Source organism: Mirounga angustirostris, unplaced genomic scaffold (assembly GCF_029215605.1).
Source record: "Mirounga angustirostris isolate CCGP_5_RB_7025 unplaced genomic scaffold, mMirAng1.0.hap1 SCAF_10, whole genome shotgun sequence".
NCBI lineage: Eukaryota > Metazoa > Chordata > Mammalia > Carnivora > Phocidae > Mirounga > Mirounga angustirostris.
This window is the reverse complement of record NW_026991718.1, coordinates 69376950-69404799: the sequence shown is the minus strand read 5'-3', so window position 1 is coordinate 69404799 and position 27850 is coordinate 69376950. Positions and strand designations below refer to the sequence as shown.

The 27850-nt window shown below is 35.9% G+C and overlaps 1 protein-coding gene across 19 annotated transcripts in view; it reads right to left on the bottom strand.

Annotated features, from left to right (window-relative positions):
* NRXN1 (neurexin 1) overlaps positions 1 to 27850 on the bottom strand; it is a 1136941-nt gene that overhangs the window by 313458 nt on the left and 795633 nt on the right. For all 19 annotated transcript variants that reach the window (XM_045885018.2, XM_045885009.2, XM_045885012.2 and 16 more), the window contains one exon: positions 2197 to 2378. In XM_045885018.2, the coding sequence (XP_045740974.1) occupies positions 2197 to 2378 (182 nt within the window). The remainder of the gene's footprint in view (positions 1 to 2196; positions 2379 to 27850) is intronic.

Sequence of the window (27850 nt, the reverse complement as noted above, 5' to 3'; positions counted from 1 at the left end):
TAAGGTTCAGTAAGCCCAGGGAACCAATATACATTTTCCATTTCCCAGTCAAGGACTGGCTCTCAGATCAAGTGAAAGTCTGAAGATAGCAAATCCAAGAGGGAGAAGGTATTGAGACAAAGACTGAACCTAAAGTGAATAGGTAGGCAAACCAACGAGGAGATTCAGAAAGAAGGAGGCCCTCAGAGGACAGCTGTCAGAAATCCACAGCAAGTAAAGGAGTTGTGGAAGGTACTGGGCTATTATGGACACCTAGAAAGTCAATCCATTACGTATGGAGGGACTCTTAAGCCCACATTTGATCAAAATTGGAAAAAAAAAAAAACCATTCTTGTAGACTAAAACCCTCTAACCATAAAACAAACAACAGCGGTTTGAGTAATTCAATAACATAGCCCCTTACGATTTGAGAGTGATCATTGTAGAACCTTTTCTCAGGGTAAATGTGTAATTGATGATGGATCAATAAGTAATTTCTTTCAGGAGGGAAAGCTCTTGTTTTCTTATTTCTTTTTTCTTTTCTTTTCTTTTTTTTTTTTTTGAAGTAGCAAGGCTCTTAAATCAGAATGGAGCAAATACATTTAGAAAGTTGAGATTACTCTAAACAGCAAGATTCCTTGCTGCACTAGTTAAGCTTATCTCAACTGATCATTTATTTATGATGCCATAAAAATCCAGATGCTTTCGATTTTGATTGTTAGATATTTGCTGAAAGGCAGTTGAAATTACTTTCCCAGGGTTCCCATTTGACAACTGCATTTTGAATTGAAAATTTATGACGGTTCGATAATGGTCGTGCTAAGGTGTTTTCTTGTTTTTGTTTTTTTTGTTTTTCCCTTTTTTTCTAAGATTAGCAATGAATTCAGCTCTTGTGGTCAGTGTAAATCCCTACTCAGCTAAATGGAAATTCTAGAAGTCTAATGGAAAACTAAGATTAAGAAAATAAATGAATAAAATTTTGAAAATTAAGACCCTGCAAAAGTCTGTGATCATGTATTTTGGTGTTTGATAGTTTTCCTAATCATTTTAGGATGAAGGCCTGAAGGCCAGTTTCTAGGAGAAAAGAACATGTTGACCTAATCAAATTGTCTTCTGAGGCATGGGTGCTGGTAAAGGGAGAATGTATAGGGATAGACAAAAGCAAAACGAAACAAATTTACATAAACACATGAGACAGAAAAGATAAACTATACCTCAAGGATAAAAAGGGAAATGGAGAGATTATATACTTTTGAAACCTTCCAGAAATTATAGATATTCAATTAAGAACTATGATGACAAGAACCCATTAGAGTTATTGAATATGTGACACTTCACTATGGTTGTTACTTTTATATATCAGTAAAATATTAATATCGCTTAACAATGAGAGACCCCATGTACTTCTGTGCAAATATTGCTATAAAATGAGATAAAGAATTACAACTATACAAATTAGTAACTCTTTGAATGCAGAGATATAGGGCAGAGTCTCCAAGCTATAGTCAGTTATGGCAACTTTAAAAGGTTAAAAAAAAAGTTTTTTGGTTTTTTTTTTTTTGCCATCTATGATATGCTGACTAAGTTCTTATAGTAGGCTTAGAGCTTGAGGAAAAAGGAATCGTCCCAGGATATAAATGCTGAGTCCATTTTATGTTCTTCATACTTATGTATCAAAATGAGTAGAAGACAGCATAGAAACAATCTTTTTGCCATTTTCTTTTCTACCTCTAATTACCCTTGAAGTTCCCTGTTCTCCCATCCATTGCATGTTAACTTTAGACAATTGTTTTCTAAGTGAAGAGAGAAATAAGGACACTGGGTTCAGATCTTTTGATGTTACCAGTATTACAACCTCATGCTTCTAGTCAGATGGAAGAGTATCAACTAGGCAATAACTCAGCTTATTACTTTAGCAAGTCTGCCTAAAGTCACTAAAAACATACCAAAATAAATCTTTCTTCTAAACAGAGAATTGAGAGGAATTCACACTTAACAACCAAAAAATATATTTTCTATTGTAAAGAACATTTTTAGCAACAGCAGCTGGACTAAGGTCTTATTACTTCTTAAGTGTATTTCTATTTTCTGTACCCAAGTGCCGGTTGCTGGGGAGGAGAAACTTCCAAAAGGCAGAATTATAAGTTATTTATGATAATATTAAAAAAAAACTAACAGTAAAAAATAAAAGCTGAATCTTATTTTTAAAGTACTTACTATATGCAGCTCTAGGTAGTCACCCAGGCCAGAAGAACTGTCCACTCGTACCAATACAGCTTCTTTTTGCACAGTGCTAAACCCTATGGCCAGTCTGTCTGCTCGTGTACTTGGCCGGTCATTAGGAGGCCACTTATACGTGATTTGTCCACCACCTTTGCTAAAGATATATGTCGTCCCAGCTGGAAAACAAAAACCAAAACCAATTAGTCCAAATACATCTGGTACACAACTTTCCTGTATTTGTTACATTGACTTATCAGTAAATGATTAAATTTACAGTATGGCAAAAATGAAAAACAAACATGAAACTATGGCAAAAACAGTGAGCAAATCACAGATTTTAATCAAACAGGCTCAAGAAAAAGAACAGAGGATTTTTAGAAGAAATATCAGGCAGCTCAGTTTTTAATATACTCATTAAACCTACCAGCAGGTGTTTCAGAACAAATGGGGGATTACTACTTTTTCCACTGAGTTGGACAAGCATGGAATCTTATAGGGTTTTATTTTTCCCTGCCAGTTTTTAAGAAATAGTTTAGTAGGAAACACTGACGTTGGCTGCTTCCAAATGGAGCAGAAACATATATCAACTTGTTTTTCAAACAAGAGTTACATGTGCATGCGACAGGGTCATACAGCACAGTGAAGCAAATCACAAATACACTACGAATCAACTTTTCTAGGGAAAGGGTGTATTCACCTAGATGATAACTAATGGATAAATAGTCATAAACCCCAGGAGTCATGTCAGATAATAGATCTCATCAACAAAAGTGAGATCTTACTTAACAAGCAGTATCTAGTAGCTGTCAAGCTATCCAGGATCACAAAAAGACCCCCTTTTTTTTTTCTGAAAGTGAATGCTAGTCTTACAGTACTAAGAATATCATAGCCTCATTTGGTGAGTGTTCAAATTTTACTATATGGTGTTGATGTCAGTAAATTATCCATCTTACTTTAAAAAGAGTTTTCTCTCAAACAAGTTTACTAAGCATCCAATGCACTGAAGTCCTATCTCATTGCACCACAACAAAATCTATCTCACTGAATGCAAGAAAATGGTATTTTTAAGTCAGAACATTTGGAAGAGATGTGCAAAGATATATGTATATATATGGAGAGAAAGAGGAGAAAAGGCCTTTCTTCACACTAAAAAGACCACAGAAATACTTGCAAAGTTATCCCAGGAATAGATGTCATTAGGGTATAATTTATAGAGGGTAATATAGCCTTCCAATAACAAAGGATGCCAATATATATTTATTGTGTTCCCACTATGTGCCAAACATGGTAAGGAAAGTGGGAAGAGTAAATATTAAAATTTAGGCAACAACGCATCTTGTGTTTATAGAAAAATAGCTTCTACCAAGAGTAAGGCTTATATGTAAAAGGTGTGTGTACAGCAGGATGTTTTTAAGATTCCTACACATTAAATTTTTACCATTACCAAATTTACAAATTGAATGAAGTTGACTTAATGTCATGTTTGAGTATATTTAATTAAATAGCTGATAATATTTTGTTTTCTCTTTTTGTATTTTGGAGCCAATTGCCCTTTGTTGTCTGTCTGAAACATTTCCAAAGGCCTTTCAGAAACTCCCAAGCCCTCTGCAATATACCTCCTGCCTGACTGGTTCAGAAAGCCTTGGTATGTAGACATGACAACAGAAACATGTCAGGATAATATTAAATGTAAAAGTGATAAAATAGAATCTTGTTAGAATGAAATGGTAGAGAGGCTATGCATTCCCTATATATATATATATATATATATATATTTTTTTTTTTTTTTTTTTTTTGGTTACTAATGCATGAAAGTAGTTTCTCTCTCTCATGTGAAAAGAGTTAAGTTGTACTTCAAAGGCACCAGTCAATATGCAATTAAAGAACATTCAGAATGTAGAGATTTGGGCATCAGAAATCCTGGAGCTTCGAGGACCATTTATGTTCTACATCATCGGAAGCTTGTTACTCAGGATATTAATAAGCAAGAACTATTTGATAAGTATTTTTCAGCTTGGTCATTTTTCTCAGATGATTAACTATTAAATGTTTCACTAAAACCTACATTGATAAAAATTGGACAAGACTATATAAAAGTGAAGGCTTCTTTAACAGGAGACTGTGGTGGTGAACTCTGAGTGTAGGTACTTGATTACTTTTATTTTGCACCTTTTAGTTACCTTTGTTCTCTAGTGACTATGTAGTTCCTATGAATTAAGACAAATATTCAAAACTAGAGATGCTGCATAACAATGTAAAACATATCTAAGAATTCAGATGTTTTCTAGAATCACCAGAAGAAGGTGGTGGTGTAAAGCAAACTATCTTACATCCCATAGAGGTTCTTCATATTAAAAACATCACTTTCACAATAATTTTTCATTCCTTCTTCATTCCTGGATGGAAAGCAGGGGAAGCAGTAGCCCCTTGTTGCATTTGAGGAAATTTAGTCATAAAGATGGATTTGTTATCTAAAGTTGCAACCTTCGTTAAGTGGCAGAGCTGGTAGGAAACCTAATATCCAGACTCCTACTGCTGTACTTTTTTTTTTTATTACAGAAATGTTTCTGTTATCATAACAAGACAGTCAAGAAAAAGTTAATTGGATGTGTCAGTCTGAATTTATCAAGGCCAACTGTTATCATATTCTAATGTCTCATATCCATAAAGTGACATTTGCACCTCATGATCATATACTGTCCTTTCACCTCATAATGCTTTTAAAAAAAGAAAAATAACATGTAAATGTGAAATGACAGAACATTTAATATATGTAGATTAACATTTAGTTTAGGGTATACTTCCCAAAACTTAGGGAACAATGAAAGTTTCTAGTTGCTGAGCTACAGAATGGGAGGATAATAATTTAAAGGTTTATATTTTCAGTAACGTAAATGTCACAATACAAACATCGTTACTCAAGATTTGATTTCATCTTATATTTCAGTAAGTGTTAAGACTTGGCGACTAGCATGCTATTAACTACTCTGTCTTCCTTAAAACGACTTTCCAGTTCTTTAAGTTTCACCATAACAAAGCAAAAACAATTGTACTACCTTGTGCCAAACAATGCAATTATTTCTAGCATCTTTTTTTCTCCAGATGTATCTGGAAAGCAATCTCCTTTGCCTCTTCTTCTGTATGCACAACAGTGGACTGTATTGCACTCAACAGCATAATTCCATAATAAGTGAGAGAATTAGATGTCCAGTTCCAACCCCCCCGCCACTCTCTCCCTACCTCTATAAGCATCTTGGCTTTCTTAAAAGGAAAAAAAATCATATCAAAGTCTACAGAATCTCCTATGTTCTTAAATCCCCTTTCTATCAAGATAGAAAATTACAAGTGTATTCTATTCTAGTAAGCTTAAAAATATGACAGTACTCCCACAATAAAATATAGTGGGTCAGATGACTACAGTTTTAAAATCTACTTCATTTAGGGCGCCTGGGTGGCTCAGTTGGTTAAGCGACTGCCTTCGGCTCAGGTCATGACCCTGGAGTCCCGGGATCGAGTCCCGCATCGGGCTCCCTGCTCAGCAGGGAGTCTGCTTCTCCCTCTGACCCTCCCCCCTCTCATGTGCTCTCTGTCTCTCTCATTCTCTCTGTCTCAAATAAATAAATAAAATCTTAAAAAAAAAAAATCTACTTCATTTAGTATGCATTTTTCTGAACAAGGACATGATGTACTTACTATAGCAGACAGCTAAAAAATTAAGAATGTAGGCTCTGAACAGACCTGGGTTCAAATTCCAACTGAATCATTTACTAGCAACAATGACTTTGACCAACCTATTTACTCTAAGTCTTGGATATCCCATCTGGAAAAAAGGAGGATACTGACACTATCTACCTCATGGAGCTTCCACCAAAATTAAATAAGATATCAAACAGTAACACCTTAGTCCAATTCCTGGCCTATGGTAAGTGCCCAGTAAATTTTACAGAGAACAGATGGTGCGTGTGGTGGAAATGTGTGTGTGTGTCTGCGTATGTGTTAAAAATATAAAATAACAAAAAAAAAGTATAAAATAACCAACACTGCAACATTGTTGCTTAGTTTTAATATAAGTTTGGAAAAGTTTGAGTCATTTCAAAGTTGAGTGAAAACCAAATGCCTTTGAAGAAACGGTGACTTTCCTCCATCCTAGTTCTTATTAAACTCTTCAGTATTTCATTCCTTGGATTAGCAATTTTTCCACATAAACCCATTATATTATTATTTACATTCACTAGTACTTGACAATGAGAAGGATATTAAATTGCATCACATGGCAGCTTTCATGAGAAAAAGAATATTAGTTCATCATCATAAAACATCTAGCATGGTAAGATTTATAGCATGATGCAAAAAAATTCACTTCAACTGTTAAATAAAGGAGTAAGTCTATACAAAATGAGCTGCAGTCTAGCTTTATTATTTTAATTTTATTTTTATAGAAACATGTTTTATTGTATTATATAAGTAAATTCAATGTGCAGCAATAGTACATCTTAATCACCGTTTCAAGTGTTTTAGGAACATAGAAAAGCACGTGAAGAAATGTGTCACCTTTATTATTTATGCATGGTTCTATATGACAATCACTGACACATCAGTGCCATGACTAGTAATGGATTTATTGCAAATTAACCTCGACATCCATCACATCACTGAATGTATGGATGACTCAAACTTAAAGTGGTTTTCAGCAATCTCCACATTTAAGTCATGCAGCAAATCTGTATTACTGCAAATTCATTAACAGAGCTGCCTCCACCAGATGCAAGTTTATCTGTGTCAACATACTTTACACTGCAATAAATGTTTGTAAACATTATGCATGGGCTCTTATTTCTAATGTCTGAACTGCCTGTGATGATATAAAAAGAAATATTTTTAGATTTTATTTAACATCTATTTACATAAAGGACTCTCACCCCTCCCTGTCTTAGAGCCAACTATGTCTTCCCTAAATGTGCCCACTTAAGCCTCATTTGTTTCTGCAAAAGTATGTTCCCCCAAATGAATTGAACCTTCCTGAAAAAGAAAAACAGTGGGCATGTATAGATCTGCTGGATTACTGGTTGCTCTACATCCTTGCTACATGAAGAATAATAACCTCTAAATAGATTAGTTTCTAACTTATAAGTATATGAATAAAAGGTTCCTTTCTGAAAGCCTATAATTCTTCAAATGTCACTGTGTAGCCAACATGGAACATTCAGGCCATTATAATTTTATTAAATGTAACAGGGATATAACACTTTTTTCCCCTTAAAGTTTCCAGGTACTCAGATGGAATTAAAATAAAACAGTTATAAGTAAGAGGAGTTTTTATTCCTCCTCTTACTCCTCCTTGTGAAGAGGCTATTGTTAAATTTAAATTTTCTGAACAATTTCTACCTATACAGCATTCTTTTGAGTAAAGTTCATAGAAAGTAAAAACCATGAGAAGGTCACTTTCTATGACAAAAAAAAAAAAAAGTTTTCAACCACAGTAAAATTTCTAAACTGGTGAAACTTAAAAAAATAATAAACCTTAACAAACTCACATGTACACTAAACCAACAACTTATTACAGTTTAAGTTTCTGTAAATTCTTTGTAGGATCACAAAGAATTATTTCATGAAGAGCACTACTGTTTCATAATAGGAACATTAACAACCCAGGAAAGGTGGGCATTATAACTAGGAGAGATGAATGGAATAAGTAATAAGAGTTCCTGCCCATAATATGTAATCAACTCTAAAGTGAAAAGTAGTAACAACAATTACCGACTCTGAGAACTAAGAGCCAGCCCTCAATGCTACTATTCATCTAAGGATGAACAAATACTAGGGAAAGAAAATGAAAATAAAGACTATCTATCATAATTTGAGACTCTTTATGGAAGACACAGACTTGGTAGAATTGACAAATGCATTACAACTGGCTAAAAAGAAAGAAAATGACACAGGATTTTTACTTATACGTCTTTGAGAAAGAAAGCAGATAAGTCCTTAATAAAAGAAATAGGGCAAGAAACATGACCTGTCACTGCAGTGGCTTCGATACTAACCCTGTAGTCTGCAGGAGACCCGAGCAGAGAAAGTCAAGAAGAGTTTAAGTAATTCCCAAACAATGAAAGCCTTTTCAAAGTAGCTCGAACAACATTCAAAATAGAACAGGAGGCTTCTCATATACAGCAAGTCACATGCTCCATCAGAATCCTAGACTCTTAGGAATTAAGGCAATTTTTAAGTTTTTTTTAAAGACAGTTTGTTGACTATTTATTAAATTCCACGCAAACTGAGAAAGATGGGAAAAGTCAAAATTGTGAGCACCCTGCTTTTGTCCAGTGGAATTTCCCAGAATGACACTGTACAGGGTCACTGCACACATGCTACTCTATTAAACACCAATCATGCGGGGTGCCTGGGTGGCTCAGTCGTTAAGCGTCTGCCTTCAGCTCAGGTCATGGTCCCAGGGTCCTGGGATCGAGCCCTGCATCGGGCTCCCTGCTCCGCGGGGGGCCTGCTTCTCCCTCTCCCACTCCCGCTGCTTGTGTTCCCTCTCTCGCTGTATCTCTCTCTGTCAAATAAATAAAATCTTTAAAATAAAATAAAATAAAATAAAATAAACACCAATCATGAACTCGGTTCAGGCTCTTTCACAAAGCTTCTTGAACCCCATACAAATCAGAGATACTGCTAGACTCTCAGGGTCTCCAAGGACTCCCTAGGCATTAACAATTAATGTCTCCCAAACTTTCCCTGGGATCAAAGGAGGCTGAATCACTCAGAGTCTATAGTAGACTCAGGAGATGTGCAAGCAGAGGAATTCTCTCCTCTAAGCTGGTCTATATGACATTTGGCTCCAGCTCAGCCAAGATACCATTTTAAAATAAAAAGTGGTGTGTGCTTATTCAATAAGAAATTTTAATCAAAACATAACTATCTGGAAGACGGAATAGCAAAAAGCTATCATGATTCCTATAAGGTCGGGAATTACTACTCTCCAAGATAATTTCAACAGTAATTATGCATTTCAATAAGAAAGCAAGGAAATTTTCCTTTTCCCTACAGGCCCAAAACTTTTCTCTTAATAAAAATCTTTTCCTCATAAATATTCCATATTTTTCTATAGTCTATATTTTCTTTAATAAAAATTCTATATTCTGCGATCTTGGGAGGAACAATATATTTAAAAATGCATCATGTATATTTCTCATTTCGATATTTGACATTTTCATATTTTGACATTTATGGAAAGAGTATGCTACATGAAAAAATGTATTCATTCTTTTGAAAACAAATGTGTTCCTCTTTAATAACTGAAGTAATTCTTTAGGATGTAAGTGGATTCACGGCTGACCTACCCTGTCCGTATCTTGGACATTCATTCAGGAATACCACAAATAATGCACAGATTGTGCATTGCACAATCAAAAAGACAGCATTCATATAAGAGATATGAATGGTGTTCACTGGTCTTGTGTGAAGATGTGATTCTACATAACCAATCACTGAAACCAAGTGTAGTCATCTGGGTAAGTTATTCTCTTTTTCTGTCTTATAAGGAAATTAACTGAAACAAGAAAAATTCTTAAGCTGACTTGGTTGTCTGATAATTGTCAATTATGTGAACGAAGCTAAGAATATAAAACTTTTTTTTTTAAAGATTTTATTTATTTATTTGAGAGAGAGAGCATGAGCAGGAGGAAAAGACAGAGGGATAGGGAGAAGCAGACTCCAGGGAGCCCGATGCGGGACTTGATCCCAAGACCCTGAGATCATGACCTGAGCCGAAGGCAGACGCTTAACCGACTGAGCCACCCAGACGTCCCTAAGAATATAAAACTTAAAACACGCAGCCTGTTTCCCCAAACAGGTAGGACCTGTGCATTAAAGGTAAATATCGGGGAAGGATAGTTTATGAGAGATGTCAAATAAATGGTATTCAGCCATGTCATCTCTTTCAGATTTTTAAGAAATCTTTGAAAAGGTGACAATATTAAAGGCACTGATTAATGGTAACCTTAAAAAATGACCAAAAAATGATAAGCCAGAATAATTATATCTTTTTAGATCAAAGTCATATAAGTAGTTGAATATTTTGAGATAATTTTCAAGGCAGTGAATACCATTTTAAAAAATCTATGCAAAAAGTAATGCTTCACTTAGTGGTTCCTTTGCAATATGCTTTCTTTAAAAAGCTATTTATTATTTCCCTCTTTAAACATGTTATTTAGAAAATATTCCCTCCAGGAACAGTTGAGTTCAATAGTTTGAGTTGCCCAAGTTTATTCCAAGATCAAATTTTAAGTCCTGGAAACTTTTAAAAGGCTCTTGGGATCTAAGTTCTCTTGCTGAAAAGAAAAACAAAATAAGTGGTATTCCGTCTGCCAATCAGATTAGGAAAAAACTTCATAAAGACAGCAAAGTGATTTAAAGTCAAAAATAAAACCAAGCAAAGCACTGCCACAACCAATAACCCTAAGAACATCAAATGCTTATGTCTTCCCTTCTGAAACTAGACTCCCTCCAGCAGTAAGTGAACTTTATTAAAAAGTCTCTTACAAGTAATTCAGCAATCAATTTGCATTAGAGCTATCGGCAGCAGGGATGGGAGAGAAGAAATCACACCTTCTGGTACTTAAAGAAAAATCTTATTTTAAAGAACATACAATAAGCTGTGTGAGGCCCTAATAAATTCTTAAAATTATTAGCTAGTCAGTAAAAATTGTACTTGACTAATAACGATGTCCTTAAGTTTACCTTTTTTTAAAAGTTAATAGTGAAAATGGCTTTCATCAAGTGTTCGGAGTCAAGAATTTCTTAGAACTATGGCGTCAAAAATTAATCAGTTACAAAAAAGTGATATAAGCATAGATTTAATGCTGAAATGCTCTTAAGATAGCTGAGCAAAACTGCATTTCAAATGACAAAATGGAGGCCCAGAGAAAGCAAGTGGTTTCTCAGTGTCACACAGATGGTGAGGGTCTGTACCCAACTCTATTCCTAGAGCTTATTCCATGATACAGTGAAGAGCTGAGATCAAATGACTGCTTCTTATTTAGAAAAATAAGCTAAAAAATTCACCAATCAAGGTCTCACTTCAATCATCTCTAGAGTCTTTTTAATGATGCTTTCCTGGACTGGTTTGGAGAAACTCAAAGTTTCTGTAATGACACTTAGCAGAAATGACTCACTCATATTCTGACATTTTCAGAATCTAGCCTGAATCTTTAAAAAGTGTGAGGCCTTTGCAAAGCTTTATTGTAAGCATCCTGCCTCTGAAGCTATCCCTGCCTTTGGCTCATTCTAAGGCTCCTGAATTAATGAATACAGACGCAGAAAACAAATTTTCGTTATTAATGAGATAATCACTTCTATTCTATGCCAGAAAGGTCTTATAACTTTTTGCCAGTGACACTGTTTCCTGCCCTTAGCAGTGGAATTAAATCCTGAACACGAAAGTGCATGTGGTTATTCTGAACTATTTGCATTACATATTTAATAAAGGGGCCACCAGGGACGCCCGGGTGGCTCAGTCGGTTAAGCATCTGCCTTCGGCTCAGGTCATGATCCCAGGACCCTGGGACCGAGTCCCGCATCGGGCTCCCTGCTCAGCGGGGAGTCTGCTTCTCCCTCTGTCTGCTGCTCCCCCTGCTTGTGCTCGCACTATTTTCTCTCTCTCTCTCTCTCTGACAAATAAATAAAATTTTTTTTAAAAGTTGCAAGAAACTTAAATTGAGGAATATTCTACAGAATAACTGGCAGCATTCTTCAAAAGAATCAAGGTTAGGGAAAAAAAAACAGAGAAATACTAAGAAGCTGTCCCAAATAGGAAGGGACTGAGGAGACACGAGGACTAGATACAATGTGTGACCCTTGTTTAGATCTTGGACTGCAGAAAAGGACATTAGTGGGATAACTGATAATGTTTAAAGAAGGTATGTAGGTTAGTACATTATATCAGTGTTAATGTCCTGGTTTTAATCACTGTATTATGGTATATAAGATGTTAACTTTGACAGCTGGCTAAAAGGATGAGAGTACTTTTGGACTTTTTTTTTTAATTTTTGTAACTTTTTTGTAAATCTAAAAGTATTTCAAGGGGCACCTGGTGGCTCAGTCAGTTAGGCAACTGCCTTCAGCTCAGGTAGGTCTCAGTGTCCTGGGATTGAGCCCAACATCAGGCTCCCTACTCAGCGGGGAGTCCGCTTCTCCCTCTCTCTCAGCCCCTCCTCCTGCTCCTTCTCTTTCTCTCTCAGATAAATAAATAAATAAAATCCTTTAAAAAATCTAAAAGTATTTCAAAATAACTTTTAAACAAAGAAATGTATTGATCATGAACAGCAATTTACAATCTTGAATAAGATTGTAGGCCATGAGAATCTATGCAACAAAGCTAGCTTGAAAAATCCCTAGCTCTTGAAATTGTAAAAGTGAATAAAAGAAACCTCATTTAAAATGGAGTCTGGAGGCCAGAAGGGGGAGCTCCCATGCCCTACCACTCTTCCTCAGTTATAGACCCCAACGGGAAGAAGTCTATACTACCCCAGAAGGATGAAGAAAGATTTTCTCCTGGCTCAGCAATAGCCCAGCCAATGAGAAACTACCACAACTCAGCCAGTGAAAAGCCACTACACTCTGGGACTTCCAGTTTAGTCCCTGGACTCTTTGTTTGTAACAGCCCCTCCCAACTCTCCCCTTACCTCTATAAAAGAACATTCCTCTCCTCTGTTTTCTAGACCTGCCTATGGTTTTGCCATAGTTTGTGAGACCTCATTTGCAATTCTCGGCTCTTCCTAAATAAACCCATTTGCTAGTAAAATATCATAAACTTTATGATAGCTCACACTAGCATGAGCTAATTCCTTCTATAACTTTGGAATCTAAGAGGGATGCTAGTGCCATGGAGAGGCAAAATAAAATAATACTAATGCTAACAAAGGTTTTTCTAATATATTACTGATATTTGCATGTGTAGGAATTAGTATAGTTGACCCTTGAAAAATGTGGGGTTTCGGGACATTGACCTACAGTGGAAAATCCAAGTATAACTTTGACTCCCCGAAAACTTTACTAATAGCCCACTCTTTACTGAAGCCTTACAGATATTATAGTCAATTAACACATATTTTATATATCATATATATTATATACTGTATTCTTGCAGTAAAATAAGCTAAAGAAAATGTTATTAAGAAAATCTTAAGAAAGAGAAAATGCATTTGCAGTACTATACTGTATCAAAAAAAAAAAAAAAAAATCTGCATAGAAGTGGACCCGTGCAGTTCAAACTTACGTTGTTTAAGGGTCAACTACATACACTGTGGTCGTGATGAAAGAGATGAGTCCAAAGACAGGGAATAGTGGTCATTATGGAGGAAAGATTCATATTTCTTCTAACATAACAAGGAAAAAAAAATCCTGTGTGAGTTTAACTTAGAGGTTGCTTGAAAGACTAAAGGCAGATGGTTTAGTGAGATGGTAGGAAAAGACTCTAACTCAAAATAAGGAGTTGGAATTTTTGACAAAAACAAAACACAATGCTGAGACAATAGCAGAAGAACACTGATGGAAAAAGAGAATACAATGGCAATATAACAGCATAATCCAAGATTAAAGACATCCACACACTCAATAAAGTTATTTAAGCATTTGCTATGTGTAAAGCACGACACTAGATGCTGCAGACAATAGAGGAGGATATGTCAAAACTCTAGAATCCAGTTTTTCCACAACTATCACTACTCATTCAATCAGAAGTCAATTTTTGACTTTCTCTTCTATATTCCCATTCTTAGAGCCACTGTTCACATTACATCACCTTTAATCTCATCCTTACTGATATGATACCTCCTGCCTCTCCTTAATTTCAATCTACCTTACAAACTAAAAGTTCACTTTTTGAAACAGCAGGTGCAATCACTTCTCTATTCAAAGACCACCACCATCTACCAAATCAAGTGAAAAATCATTATTGTAACTTTAAACATCCTCCCTGTAAACCAACCCTCTACTTCAGGCAAACTGAAGAGTTCACTTGGTCTCCCAAAATACTCCCAAATTCTCTTTAGGGAAGACAGAATTTAATATGGTTCTGGAAAGATAAGAGAAAAAATATTATTGTGGGCAGGACTCTCAAGAGAAAAGTCACAGAGGCACAAAATGGGTTCCAGAAATAAGCCCTAGATCCACTTGTATTAATAGGAAGTTACTTTTTTTTTTTTTTAAAGAAACTGATACATTTTTAAGCACCACTATTTCCTATCTCTTTGGGTCCTAAACTAAATCTCTAGATAAATACAGAGTACAAATCACATAGATGAAATTCAGACTGTTCAAGGTCAGTATTAAAAAGAGATTAGATTAGTTCCAGTATCTCAGTATATTCATAATTCTATGAAATGCAAATTTCCTTACAAAGATTCACATAATTTCACAAATGTAGGAAAAAAAAAACCATGATACTGTCATAAGATAGAAACTATTTAATAAGAAGTGTCTTGGTGATATTTGCTATTTATCACAAATCTTTTCATTCCATCTTTATCAGAAATAAAACCATTTCTCATTTTTTTTAAGTCTTGCTCTATGCTTAGACGAAAAAATAACAATAATGGTAACCAAAATTAAAATAAAGTATGTGTAACTGATTTGTTTATTCATTCCTTATCTTAGACTCTCCGAAAGAGCATATGAAGACAATAAGAATAAAATTCAGCCAATTCTGAGACGTATCAATCCACATATTTTCATAATAAAAATTATAAGAAGCAAAAAATTGGGACGCTAGACCGCTCTTTTCGACAAACAATTGTGCGTATTTATAATTTAAAATTCAAAGACGGAAGTTTTTTAACCCTTGAAGATATTTAGCCAATGAAATTCAACAAAGGAAATGAATTTTGAAGGTGATTTTTAAAAAAAAAGGGTTCGCTACAGAGATCTTTCTATTTCACCACCCATGTGAAGATATATAACTATGTGTGAGAGTTGTTTTTGAAGTTGAAATGATTGAAACATTAGAAGGTGGATTAAAGTGCCAAATCAGCCCTGGGGCAGGGAAGTGTCAAACCTTTCTTCTTTTGTATTTGGTTCATAAAATTCTATCTTCCTAGACTAAAATTACAAGGTGGTTCCAATCTGCAACTCAGATCCTTGAATACTCAGGTCCCCAGTCTCAAAAGACCCTCAGGTTTGAAACATAAGTCTCTGAGTTCTAGCATCTTCAAGTAGCATCTCTAAAAATGGTTGAGAAAGACCTATAGGACAAAGAGGGAAGAGCACTACTAAGGGGTGAAGTAGGCTTCAAACTTTGAAACATCCAGATTTGGGATCATCCTTAAAAGTTTAATTCATTCGGGGCGCCTGGGTGGCTCAGTCGTTAAGCGACGCTCTTCGGCTCAGGTCATGATCCCAGGGTCCTGGAATCAAGCCTCACATCGGGCTTCCTGCTTCGCGGGAAGCCTGCTTCTCCCTCTCCCACTCCCCCTGCTTGTGTTCCCTCTCTCGCTGTGTCTCTCTCTGTAAAATAAATAAATAAAATCTTAAAAAAAAAAAAAGTTTAATTCATTCTAAATTGGTTATTGTATTCAAATGAAGTTTGCATGCCATCTGTCTTTGAAGTCATTTAAATTAAGTTTTATGGCTCTTGAGGGAAAAAGAGGCCATTTCAAACTCAGTATAGTCTGCTTAGTACTATCAATCACTAATTAGAATTAATTATTAAGAAAGTGATTCCTTTTTTTCCTTGAATATTCTAAATCATTTATCAAAGGATGACATGCCTTTTTGTTTCTTCTTTGGTATATTGAAGTCATGGTCATATGACTTTTGGGTAGATACTCCTGAAGCAATGATTTTAGTCAGATGCGTGACAATAATGCCATCTAAAAGCTACATTTAACCAAGCGAGCAGTATTTTTGGAACAGCGGGCAGTATAAAAGTGCTTTGTGAATATTAACATATTCTAGCGAATTAGTTTGCACTCATTATCATAAGCAATTACTTACTGTTTAGATGCAACTCGTATTAAATTGGCAAGCAATTTGCAAGAATTAAAACATAACAGAGAGGGCTTTCTGAAAATTCAACAATCTACTGAGACAAATGATGCTACTAGGTTCACAGACCATGTACCAAACACGGTTAACCATTAAACATATTTAGCATTAAAATAATAGTTGGTTGGCTACATGGGCTTTTAATGCAAGGTGATTTTGTAACCATGGTTCAGACACTATCAGTAGAATTTTACATATCAGACACTAGAAGGCATAAAAAAAAAAAAAGGCCTCAGGAGGAAGCAGGAAGTCTTTGTTTGCTGAGAATGAACTACTTGTCACTTTGACTAAGTTTTGGTACTTTAGTAACCCAGTGCACTGTCTTGAGCTATCTGGTACTACCCAAGGTGTCCCTTTTAAGAAGTTTCTTTCTTTTTTTTTTTTTTTTAAGATTATTTATTTATTTGACGGAGAGAGACACAGCAAGAGAGGGAACACAAGCAGGGGGAGTGGGAGAGGGAGAAGCAGGCTTCCCGCGGAGCAGGGAACCCGATGTGGGGCTCGATCCCAGGACCCTGGGACCATGACCTGAGCCGAGGGCAGACACTCAACAACTGAGCCACCCAGGCGCCCCATTGAATATAACTTTTTTTTTTTTTAAGATTTTATTTATCTGGGAGAGAGGGGGAGGGTAGAGGGAGAAGCAGACTCCCCGCTGAGCAGGGAGCCCGATGGCGGGGCTCGATCCCAGAACCCTGGGATCGTGACCTGAGCCGAAGGCAGATGCTTAAACGACTGAACCACGCAGTCATCCCCAAGAAGTTTCTACTGTCTTGGTCATTCCCTCCATTTATCTCAGTGGCAGAGACTGTTGACATTTACCACTATGCATACTGCCTTCTTTAATAACAGAACTCAAAGCTGGGCATAAGCTAAATTGAATGTAAGCAGGCCATGCAGCTGTCCAGCTGGAGGCTACATCTCCTATTCTCCCGTTAAGCTGTCCCCAACAACAGCTTGACAGGGCCAGCTCAGGTCTGGCCAGTGATACGTGGGCAAACGTGGAGCTGTGCTTTCCTGCCCATGTGCCTCTTTCTTCTTGCTGAGCGATGACAAAAAGCTGCCGGCTGCCTCAACAACCCCAATCTGGAAGCCACAGGTTGAGAACTGTACTCTTCCAGCCTGGGCCTCCTGAACTGTAACTACTGTGTGAGGGGGAAAAAAAAAAAAAGTACATTTTATTCATCCCGAAGTATTTTGAGATCTCAGTTTTATAGCTCAGAAGCTGTTTATATAGCCTTTAAAACAATATGACAAAACATCCCCATCTATTTTTTTATGCTTACAACAGTCAAGTAAATTTGACAGGGAAACTATAATTATTTCTATTTTACAAATTTGAAAGAAACTGGTATTTACAGAGGTAAAATCATTTGTCTGTGGTCACAGAGTGATGCAACTTTTCTTATCAAAACCTTCCACAGAAGGCTAGTAATAACCTACTACTCTTTTTACAGTCAACCAATGTTACTCACTCTGGCAGATTCGATAGTGAGGGTGTCACATGTTTTCATGGATCTCCCCAATTCCCAACCTTTTTTCTTCCTTACACAAACAAAGTGGTACATTTGCAAAACATGGCAAAGGAGGTTGTCTGTGACCCTGAAGCAAAGTGAAATTAATTGACCCACAATGACCCCTCAGCTTGAATATAGAGCATTTACTTTAGCAACCTTTTAATTGTAAATTCTTTCTCTGCCTCTTTGAGATATAAATATTCTCCCAGCTTGTTGACAGTTTTACAGCTCAGGAATGTCTTTCTCCAGGGCCTGGGAACCATCTCTTTGAAATGTAATCATCAAGAAAGACAGGACCCCTCTCTCCCAGTCTCTGCAGAAGTATAGAAGCCTTACATGGATCAGCACCAGCTAGCAAGCACAATGGACCTAATTACACTGAGCAACCCACAGTGGTCTCCAATATGTACCCATTAGCTCACCCGAGGGCTTAAAAAGGTCTCCTGCCTTTTGTTTCAGTGCAGTGGAGTTCTAGCTTTTCCCCCATTAGAAAAGTTTTGAATAAAGTCTTCCTTAACAAACGAACAAACAAACAAATAAATAAATAAATTCTTCCTTACCTGTTGAACTTGTTTGGTGCAATCTTACTTTGATTTCCATCACTCATTCATATTTATTATATTATTCTGCCACCTAAGCTAACCAGTCTCAGAAAGAGCAATAGTAACCCAGTCAAAATTAAAAAAAAAAAAAAAAAAAAACTGTTCCCTCATTTGAATTTCACTCCCTCATTCTCAAAGGAAATTCCATACTTCTTCATACAACATTAAAAAAAGTATTATCAGGGAAGCTTAGTAATAAGAAATCTGGAAAAATTTTACTTGGAGGTATTTTCATATACTAATCAAAATGCTAAATAACATTTTATAGCAACATTCTGAGTAACATTCACCTAGTGTGAATTGTAAGAGATACTTCTATAGCAATGCAATGAGCACTCAATCTCCATTTTCTGAGAATAGCTACCACAGAAAACAAATACATAATCAACAACATAGAGTAAATTCTACCTCTTTCATTTTGTAACGGTTTTGTTTTGTTTGTCTCTAATATTCTATCCTCAGGATTACAATTAGTTGTAATGGTTCCTTGTATTTACCTCAGAGCCTAGAACACCACCAGGTACTTACTTCATAGATCTCTAACAACATTTGATGCGGTGAACAAAATAAAATACATCATGTCCCAAACTATTTTAAGGATATCTTTTATTTTCATTCGATGTTTGGAATCAAATATCTTTTACTATATGTATAACAAGGAACTTGTTAACGAGAAGTTGGAAAACAAAGAAAAGCCTAATGAGTTAAAACCTATGTCAGCAACTTTTCTCAATGTCTTGAAAAGAACTATAATTTAGAAAATACCATGAAAAGTCCTATAAATTGAGAGTACTGAGAAAAAAGATTAATATATATATATGTGTGTGTGTGTGTATAGATATATATGTCTATATATATATGTATCAGCTGACTATTTTCTCTCTTCAACTGTTCACTTTGGAATAAAAGAAAAACTCTTGATTTTCTGTTGATATACATATATATTATTTTGGAGTATAGATTTATATATATTCATGCAATCATATGTGTATACTTACATACTCTTCTTTCAAATTTAATGAGTATATACTTAAAAATCATATAAATAAAAACTCTGTGTATATATTATATACCTAATCTCAGGAAAGAAAATAAAATGTCATGTTCACTGATCAGAGAAGGTGAGCTGTCCCCAACATCACAATGCAGACAGATAAGTCAAAATAACAAAGCAGAACAAATAAAATACCAAAGAATAACCCTTCCCTTGAAGAATGGACTAAAATAAGTCTCTTTTTCATGCTACTCAAATTCAGATTTTTTTAAACTAAAATAATCAAGCTCTAAATCCAAGAAAAATTCTCAAGCTGGGATTTTATTTATTCTCATGCAAATAACCATCTAAATTAACTATAACGGGGCATTTTAAAGGCTAGAAAATAACACTTTTTCTCCACAAGATGTTATGGTTTTTCAAGCAGTGTGAAGATTCTTGTATCAAGAAATGCTCAAACATATTTTTTTAATTCTGCCATTTTAATATTTGTAACCAACAGTTATTTCCATATTCATTTACCATGCCCTTATCTGTTCGGCAAATACCATTTCTCCTCCATGTACTATATTACACATTTCGAGGTGTGGATTCCCAAAATAGCACAACCAATTTCCCTTTTAATCCTGCTAACAATATGAAACCATAAAACCCACACTGTCTGCACCCATGAGTAGGATGTATGGAATGGATTCAGAATCAGAAATGGTAATTTCCACTGTAACTTCATAGGGCGTTCACCAATAAGCTAATCAAATGTTTCTGTGCTCATGAAGAGGGGATAGCATGCCAGATTAACTGTGTAAGAAAATGCATAGAACAGCAACATCTATTCTAAAAGTAGCCTGGACACACCCTAGACAGATCAGTTACCATGCTTTTTACGATCATCAGACCTTACTCTTCCTAGATAATCTTCAGCATGTCAAAGAGACTTGTGCCAGGGATGGGGTGTATACTAAAGGAAAAAGGGATCCGTGTGGAGGATTTTTACTGGGGGGAATGACATGATCAGTTTTGAATCTTAGCAAGATTACCAAGGCTTCTATGTGGAAAACAGGATGGGTAGGGGAAAAGTGAGACAAGGAGGCCCAGAAGATTATTTCACAAAACAATCAACTACAATGACCTAGGAAAATAAGTAGACAGATGTGCGAACATAAAGGTGGTAATGTGAGAGTTTTTGATGATTAATCAGATGTGAAAAGGGGAAGAGGAAGAAATCATAGGTCACTCCTAGGTTTCTGACCTGGAAAGGGGGTAGACATTATGCCATTCATTCAATGAGATGGAAAGCATCAGAGAAGGAATAGGATGAGTAAGAAATAGGAGTTTGATATGTTTGAATATAGTCATCTTCTTCCATGTGGGAATATTATATCATCGTTATAGTCCTATAATATTTAGCACACTGAAGTGTACATGGAAGACATTTTTCAGTATGCTACTAATGGGTCAGACATAGAAATTAGAAAAGATGTTCTATTGGAAACCATTGTATATACTTTTTCTTAAAATAATTTTTACAAGACGCAGATATCTTGTATCTCCGTAATACATTTAAAATATTCTCTAGATGTCATACTTAGCTTTTAATAAGACCTTTCTATGAAACCCACCTGACTGGCTACATTTGTCATGTGAACATTTGCAGTGTTGCTCTTCTTCCAATAATTTTAAGAAACTGTTCTATGGAAGAGGTTTAACTACATAATATTCTCCCAGCATGTCTTATGTTTGATTGCTCTTTGGTTCTCTGCATGTAATTGCTTGGTTAACTTATTGTGCCTAGTTGATTTGCTTCCTCTGCTCATCAAAATTTTATTAACTGTTTTCTGCACACAGAGCACTTTAGTAAGTTAGGATACACGTTTATCAGTTATGCTACATAGGTAGCAATAGAGTCAAATGTGACAATATTGGCTGATCTTAGGCTCCAATCCCAGCATCTATAGATGAAGGTGAGTTATCTGCATGTTTTGCACCTTTGAAAAGTGGAAGGAGATAAGCAGTTATGGAATCTATAACTATAGAAAAATATACTTATATATTTATATAAGTATATGCTTATATATATAAGTATATACTTACACTCTATTAACTCCACTGACCCTCAGTATAAATTACTTTAAGGCTTTTCCCTAAAGATAAGTCTAGTTAGATATTCTGTATCAGACCCTCTGTCTCCTAGAACGTAGTGGGCATGGTTACTAGTGGTCCATATGATGCCTTTAGGCAAATTAGAAAAAAGCAAATCTACGTCTAAACCCTTTACTTCCAACTAATGGAAAATTGTCATAGTATACTGATTTTGTCAGAATAAGCCATTTGCTTACGATTTCCTAGAAATTAGCATATCGAATATGCAACTCCATGGGGTAACAACGTGAACAGGACCACCTTCACAAGTCTACATCTTGCACAAGAATACACGGCATCCCTTTAGTGACATGTAGGAAACGTCCGGGTTTGGTTCAAGAGGGAGGGAGATTCAGCTCATCTTGGATCCTATTGTTCTGTGGAATATAACCATGTTCCTCAGGGGGAAAGAAATGTGAGAGGCATAGAAAAGAACCATAATGCCTATTCAACCACTTCCTTTCATGCATTGCAAACACCAGTGGCAAAAGAAGTTGAACCTTTTTCTTGGAAAGAAGCAGTTTTGCATAATTGAAATAAGATCAGCCACAGACCTAACTTATGGAAATGAAATTCCAGAAAAGAGAGACAACGTGAGAGCAGTGCTAATCCAAGATGCATGAAGAACTAAAGCACAGCAGCTGAAACCATACATCTGAAGCACAGGTTTCAGGCAGACAAAAGAGTAACATGTAAAAACGAGACTCTTGGGATCCTGAGGAGAGCAGTCTCTTCCTCTGTTCCTCTACGGCTGCTCTCAAGTACAGGTTCAATTTTGAGGCAGGTTAAACTGGGGGTCCAAGTGGGAATATGTGGTTAATGAACTTTGTACAATCTTCCTTCTTTTCATTAAAAAAAAAAAAAAAACGCAAAAAGATTTGATGGGCTTTACTGAGTCTTTTCAACTTCCCCCCACCCACATTGATTTCAGGCCATGGCAGAGACAACCAGACTGCTAATTAAACTATTAACTCTTTCTTCTAATTTGCAAAGCTTTGAGCATTTAGATTCCAGAAGTACCCTCACTCTGAAGCCCTGAAAGACACAGACTTTCCTCAGACACCCAGGGGACTTACATATACATTACTCTAGGCCAAATGTGGCCTTGCAAATGAAGCCATATGCACTAACTCAAATCTTTAATGATATTCCCAGACTTTGCTTAACGAATTTATGTAACACGAAAAGCCTCTGAGGGAAGCCCAAAGAGGTTCATTTTTCCTGGAGTTAAACTGAAAGGTGGCAAAAATGAAAGTTCCTCTACGACACTTTTGAAAGCAAGTAGCCAGTGGAATATGAAGTTGACACTGAATAAAGTGCTGTCGAAAATGGAGGAAATCTGCTGAAATCCAGAATATACATATATACACACACACAGAATACACACACACACACACACACACATATATATACTTATGGAACAGTAATGCCCCTTATGTTAAATATCTAAATATCTAAAAAGAATGTAGGTATTCAATTTTATTTTATTTTAAGATTTATTTATTTATTTTAGTGGGGGGAGGGGCAGAGGAAGAGAGTCCCCAAGCAGACTCCCTGCTGAGCGCGGACACAGGGCTCTCCATCTCACAACCCATGAGATCATGACCTGAGCAGAAACCAAGAGTTTGACTCAACCGACTGAGCCACCCAGGCACCTCTGGGTGTTCAATTTTAAAACAAATAACAATGCAGCGAATTCAGTCTCAAAACAGATTTCACTAATTTTGCAAAGATATTTTAACAACCTAAAAATATAAAAATACAGTATCTTTTTAAATATAAATTGTATCTTTTACCTTTCTCATCACAGCCATGTCTGTGCTCTGAACTCATTAGTAAATTCTACCTGCTCTATGTTAAAAATGAGTGAAAGTAAGATTGTAGATGAACACAGTTACAAAGTCATCATGTGATGTGGAAGCATTCAACCGTGAATGATGAAAGCATGGATCTACTCCTTACTTGTTACTCTGTAACTTTGCCAAAGTTACTGAAACTGTCCAATAATCCTCCTCTTCCTCTTCTGAAAATAAGGGGTTTGCTCCAGGTAATCTCTATTGTCAATTCCAACTCTATTCTCTGACTTTAAAGTATCACTTCACTAAAGCTGGCACTAACCTTGAACCTGATGTCAGAGTACACAGCAGTCAGTGTTCAATGATCATGAGCATGAAGCAGGAAAACATGTTTACCAACGAGGCATTGTAGCACATAACAGGAAAAGATTTCTTTGAGTGGAGATTTTCTTTCTTATTTGACTTTAAACAATAATTGCATAGAATGTTTGTTATATTTTATGATCATGAAGTGATATACTAGAGGACATGTTATTTCACATACTAATTCTTTTTATGTTTATGGAAAATTGAGGCATAAATACAAGGAAAAAATGAACAGTATTAGCTGAACACTGTTAGCAGTCAACATTTTTATTTCCTGAAATTGTATACCCCACATGATTGGCCTAGCAACTCCATCCAAAATCAATACAATACAAAATCTACAGAAATGACAACCTAAAATGAGCCCATGGTTTATTAAAACCTAGTTGTGTAATTACTAAGGTCCTCTTGGTCTAAAATCTATAATTACTGCAGTTACTACCAAAAAGGTTGGGTTAAATGTTATTAAGCAGAAACCATCCAGACTGATTTGTTTTGTGAATACATGTTAAGATAATTCCTACTTACAAGAACAGAATCATTTCAAGCTGGAATGATTAGGAGCCTTGGTAGGTTCTATTGTCATAAATATGACTCAGATCCAGAAAGGGATTCATTATCCTATTTCACCAGTCAATTTAAGTTGTGAAAATACAAGGGAAAGTGAAACCATATTCTCTACAACTGTAGCTGCACCTGCATCATTTTTTCCCATCCTTCTAGTTGAGAAAGACCAGGCATCAGCTCAGTAGTCCAAAGCTTAGTAATTCTTAACCTTAGGCAATCCCGTCCATGTTCACCAAGAATGTAGTCATTTGTTTGCGTTCATGTGTTTGGGAATTTACATGTGTTTGGGAATTTAAAGTCCTTTATAGGGCTCCTGGGTGGCTCAGTCATTAAGCCGTCTGCTTTCGGCTCTGGTCATGATCCCAGGGTCCTGGGATCGAGTCCCACATCAGGGTCCCTGCTCGCCAGGAAGTCTGCTTCTCGCTCTCCCACTCCCCCTGCTTGTGTTCCTGCTCTTGCTATCTCTCTGTCAAATAAATAAAATCTTAAAAAAAAAATAAAATAAAGTCCTTTACAGATACCTAGTTATATCATCACAGTGCTCACTCCCTGGTGGATTAATAATACCATTTGAAATGTCATTAAACGTTTCACACCAGAGGGTAGAAAACCTTGTTTTCTTCTGAGTTACATGACAGTACTCTACACACTGGCTGGATTTCATCTATTGGGTTGCCTTTTGTTTGTTTGTTTGTTTTTCAAGCACCCGTTGAAGGCTAAGTGGCAAGGTGATGGTCATTTTTACCTAGGGAAAAGAAGAAATACAACAGATGACCTGTCTTAGGTCATAAAATCAGTGAGCAGAAAAAAACCTTAGGGATATCTTCAGGGATTTATTTCTCAGGTTTTAAAAGCCTGCCCTTCACACAAGTGTCCCATATTAAAGCAATAAAATATAATGCACTTATTGTAACATGGCACCCTTTGTGCTCTCAACAAATGTTGAATAAATGAATCTAGGGCAACTTCCACTACTCACTAATCCAAGGATTCCAAATGAAAGAAAACATTACGTATAGATAACGGTTAGTTCTTCAAACATATATAGACAATTCTGATCGAAAACATTCATAGGCTACGTGTAACAGGTTTAATTATAATTTATGATTAAATAGTATTTCTATATTGCAGAAATTGTGAAAAGCACAGAAATGAAGGGTAAAGGGACTTAAAAGAGGTGAGGAAAATTTTAAATGATTTGGCTATTGAAAAAGAATGAAAAACAAATAAAGAGAAAAAATAGAGAATAGTAAGAGCAATAACATCGGACTAAGAAGTTAGAGCACGCATCCTTCCAGAGGTCTCCAGGTTGTCCGCCCCACCAGTCTTAACACCACCAACAATACAGCTTGTTTAGGGTGTGGGCTACATCCTCAAACATTAACTTAACTTCGTATCACTCTATTGATTGGATATTTGGCTCAGGACCAGCACAGACCAGAATTGGTCTAAAGGTTGCTCTCTTGGTTTAGAAACCATTTAGCAAGTGACATCGTGTGAAATCAATGGCCTGTTATTCCTTTCATCTTTCTCAAGTTCAATATCATAAGGGTCCTTAAGATTTAATGAACCTAGTCTGGTGAGTGAAGCTTTCAATCTGCTTTCTTTCTTCTAATGCATTAAAATGACTTGTATGGGAAACGAGGAGAACCTTATGCAGTGGGACAACTGTAACAACTAACAGGTTTATGAATTAACGATAATATGGCAGTGAGGTATATGTTTAAACCACTTTTTCAACAAGATTTCTTTAAAGAAAAGAGATGGAAAAAAATCCCTGGTGATTAAAAAAAAAGCCACATTTGAATGCGTGCATATATATATATATATATATATACACACACACAAACAGAATAGATAACATTGTAGAACAGTCACCAAGTTTCTAGAAATCCATTAACATTTCATATCCAAGGAAACTATCCACTCCCTTCTTCTAAAAAAGAAAACATTTTCAAAGTAAAATTCAAAACCAGATAAATGACAAAACAATCATTTTGAAAGAAGATAAATTATAGTCAGACAGGTGGAGAAACAAGTAAGAAATAGGCATTCCCATCAGCAGTAAGAGGTAACCAACAGGGAAAAGAAAAGGAAAGAAAGAAAAGAAACATAAATAATAATAGATCAATGCAAGCAGGTCAATGAGAAGGACACTGTCATGTACTCTAGCAAAAGGATAATTTCCCTGTAGTACAGTAAAATGGAGAAACTCTCTCAGAACATTAGAGCATAGTTATATTTCAGTTTTCTTAACAGATTTTGAATGCTCTGAGCACATGTCTGGATGAACATTGAGGATGCATTTCAGAGAAGAGCTACCTTTTAAGTCTCCTGTTTTTGGAGACAAGAAGTTTTCATATCAAGACTATATATCTATTTTCTTTAGAATAATACCTTCACCAGGAAAAGTTTGTCCAACTATTTGTGAAATTAAGTCTGTGATGCCAGATCTTCTCAAGAAAACAAGAAAAAGAAGAATTATGGCAATTGATGAGATATACTAACCAATGCATTTATTATACTTATAAATATTTTTAGAGAAAACTAAATTTCGAGACTGATGCCATCCCCAAAATTGCCTGAAAAGAAAATTCTACTATCCATATTAATCGACATCTACAAAAACACTGGGACTTTTAACTTGTGGGTTTTTTTTTTTTTTCAAATACATTCAATATGGATGGACTTAATATTATCATATAAAGAAGTATAGGGTCTGCTTCTTCATTCCTAGGGAATTTATTCTAGGGAAAGGCCAATTCATCAATTCTTGGTCCTCATGTATTGGGGATATATTTGCTCTTTGGTAGAAAAGACCTGGATAAGGAAAACAACTACTGAAGAACAAAATGTTCTCTGATCTGATCTTAAATTCCTAGAAACAAGCAACTTCCCACTAACTCAACCTACTAAGTCCAGAGAATCAGAAAACAGCAGATACTTTCTACGTGAGAATTAAACCACTCTCTATATAATAGGAACAATGTCAGGAGAAACTAGTGTAAAGACTTACCATGATGAGGAGACTCAGTGACTACACTGTCAGTCTCTTCAGTCAAAATCATCTAATATGATTAAATCACAATACAATAAAGTCATAGATAGGTCTATTGCATTACAACATGAGCCATTAGTTCCTAGACAAAATGCACAAGACACCCTGCTTCTGGTTCACTGTGGGGAACTCCTTCCAATAGCAATAAGCAAAGAAAAAAACACAGAAACCAAAAACAACAAAAAGCACTCTTCTATATAGTTTAGAGGTACCTTTTCTTTATTTTTTTTAAGTAGGCTCCACACTAGGTGTGGAGCCCAATGCGGGGCTTGAACTCATGACCCCGAGATCGAGACGTGAGCTGAAATGAAGAGTCAGACACATAACCAACTGAGCCACCCAGGTGCCCCTATAGGTATCTTTTATTCTAAGTATAAATTCTATGACATAGTTAAAAAAGCTAGAAAATATTCAAAGGTGATTTCACAAAGTGCATCCGAATATCAAGGTGCTTTTGAAATTTCCTAATAAAATGTGAAGTTGTAATCTTTTCCCATAAATATTTCAAGTTTTCACCTTATAAAAACAAAGGTGATAGTAGGACACAAGGCCAGAGAAGGTCATCTTTC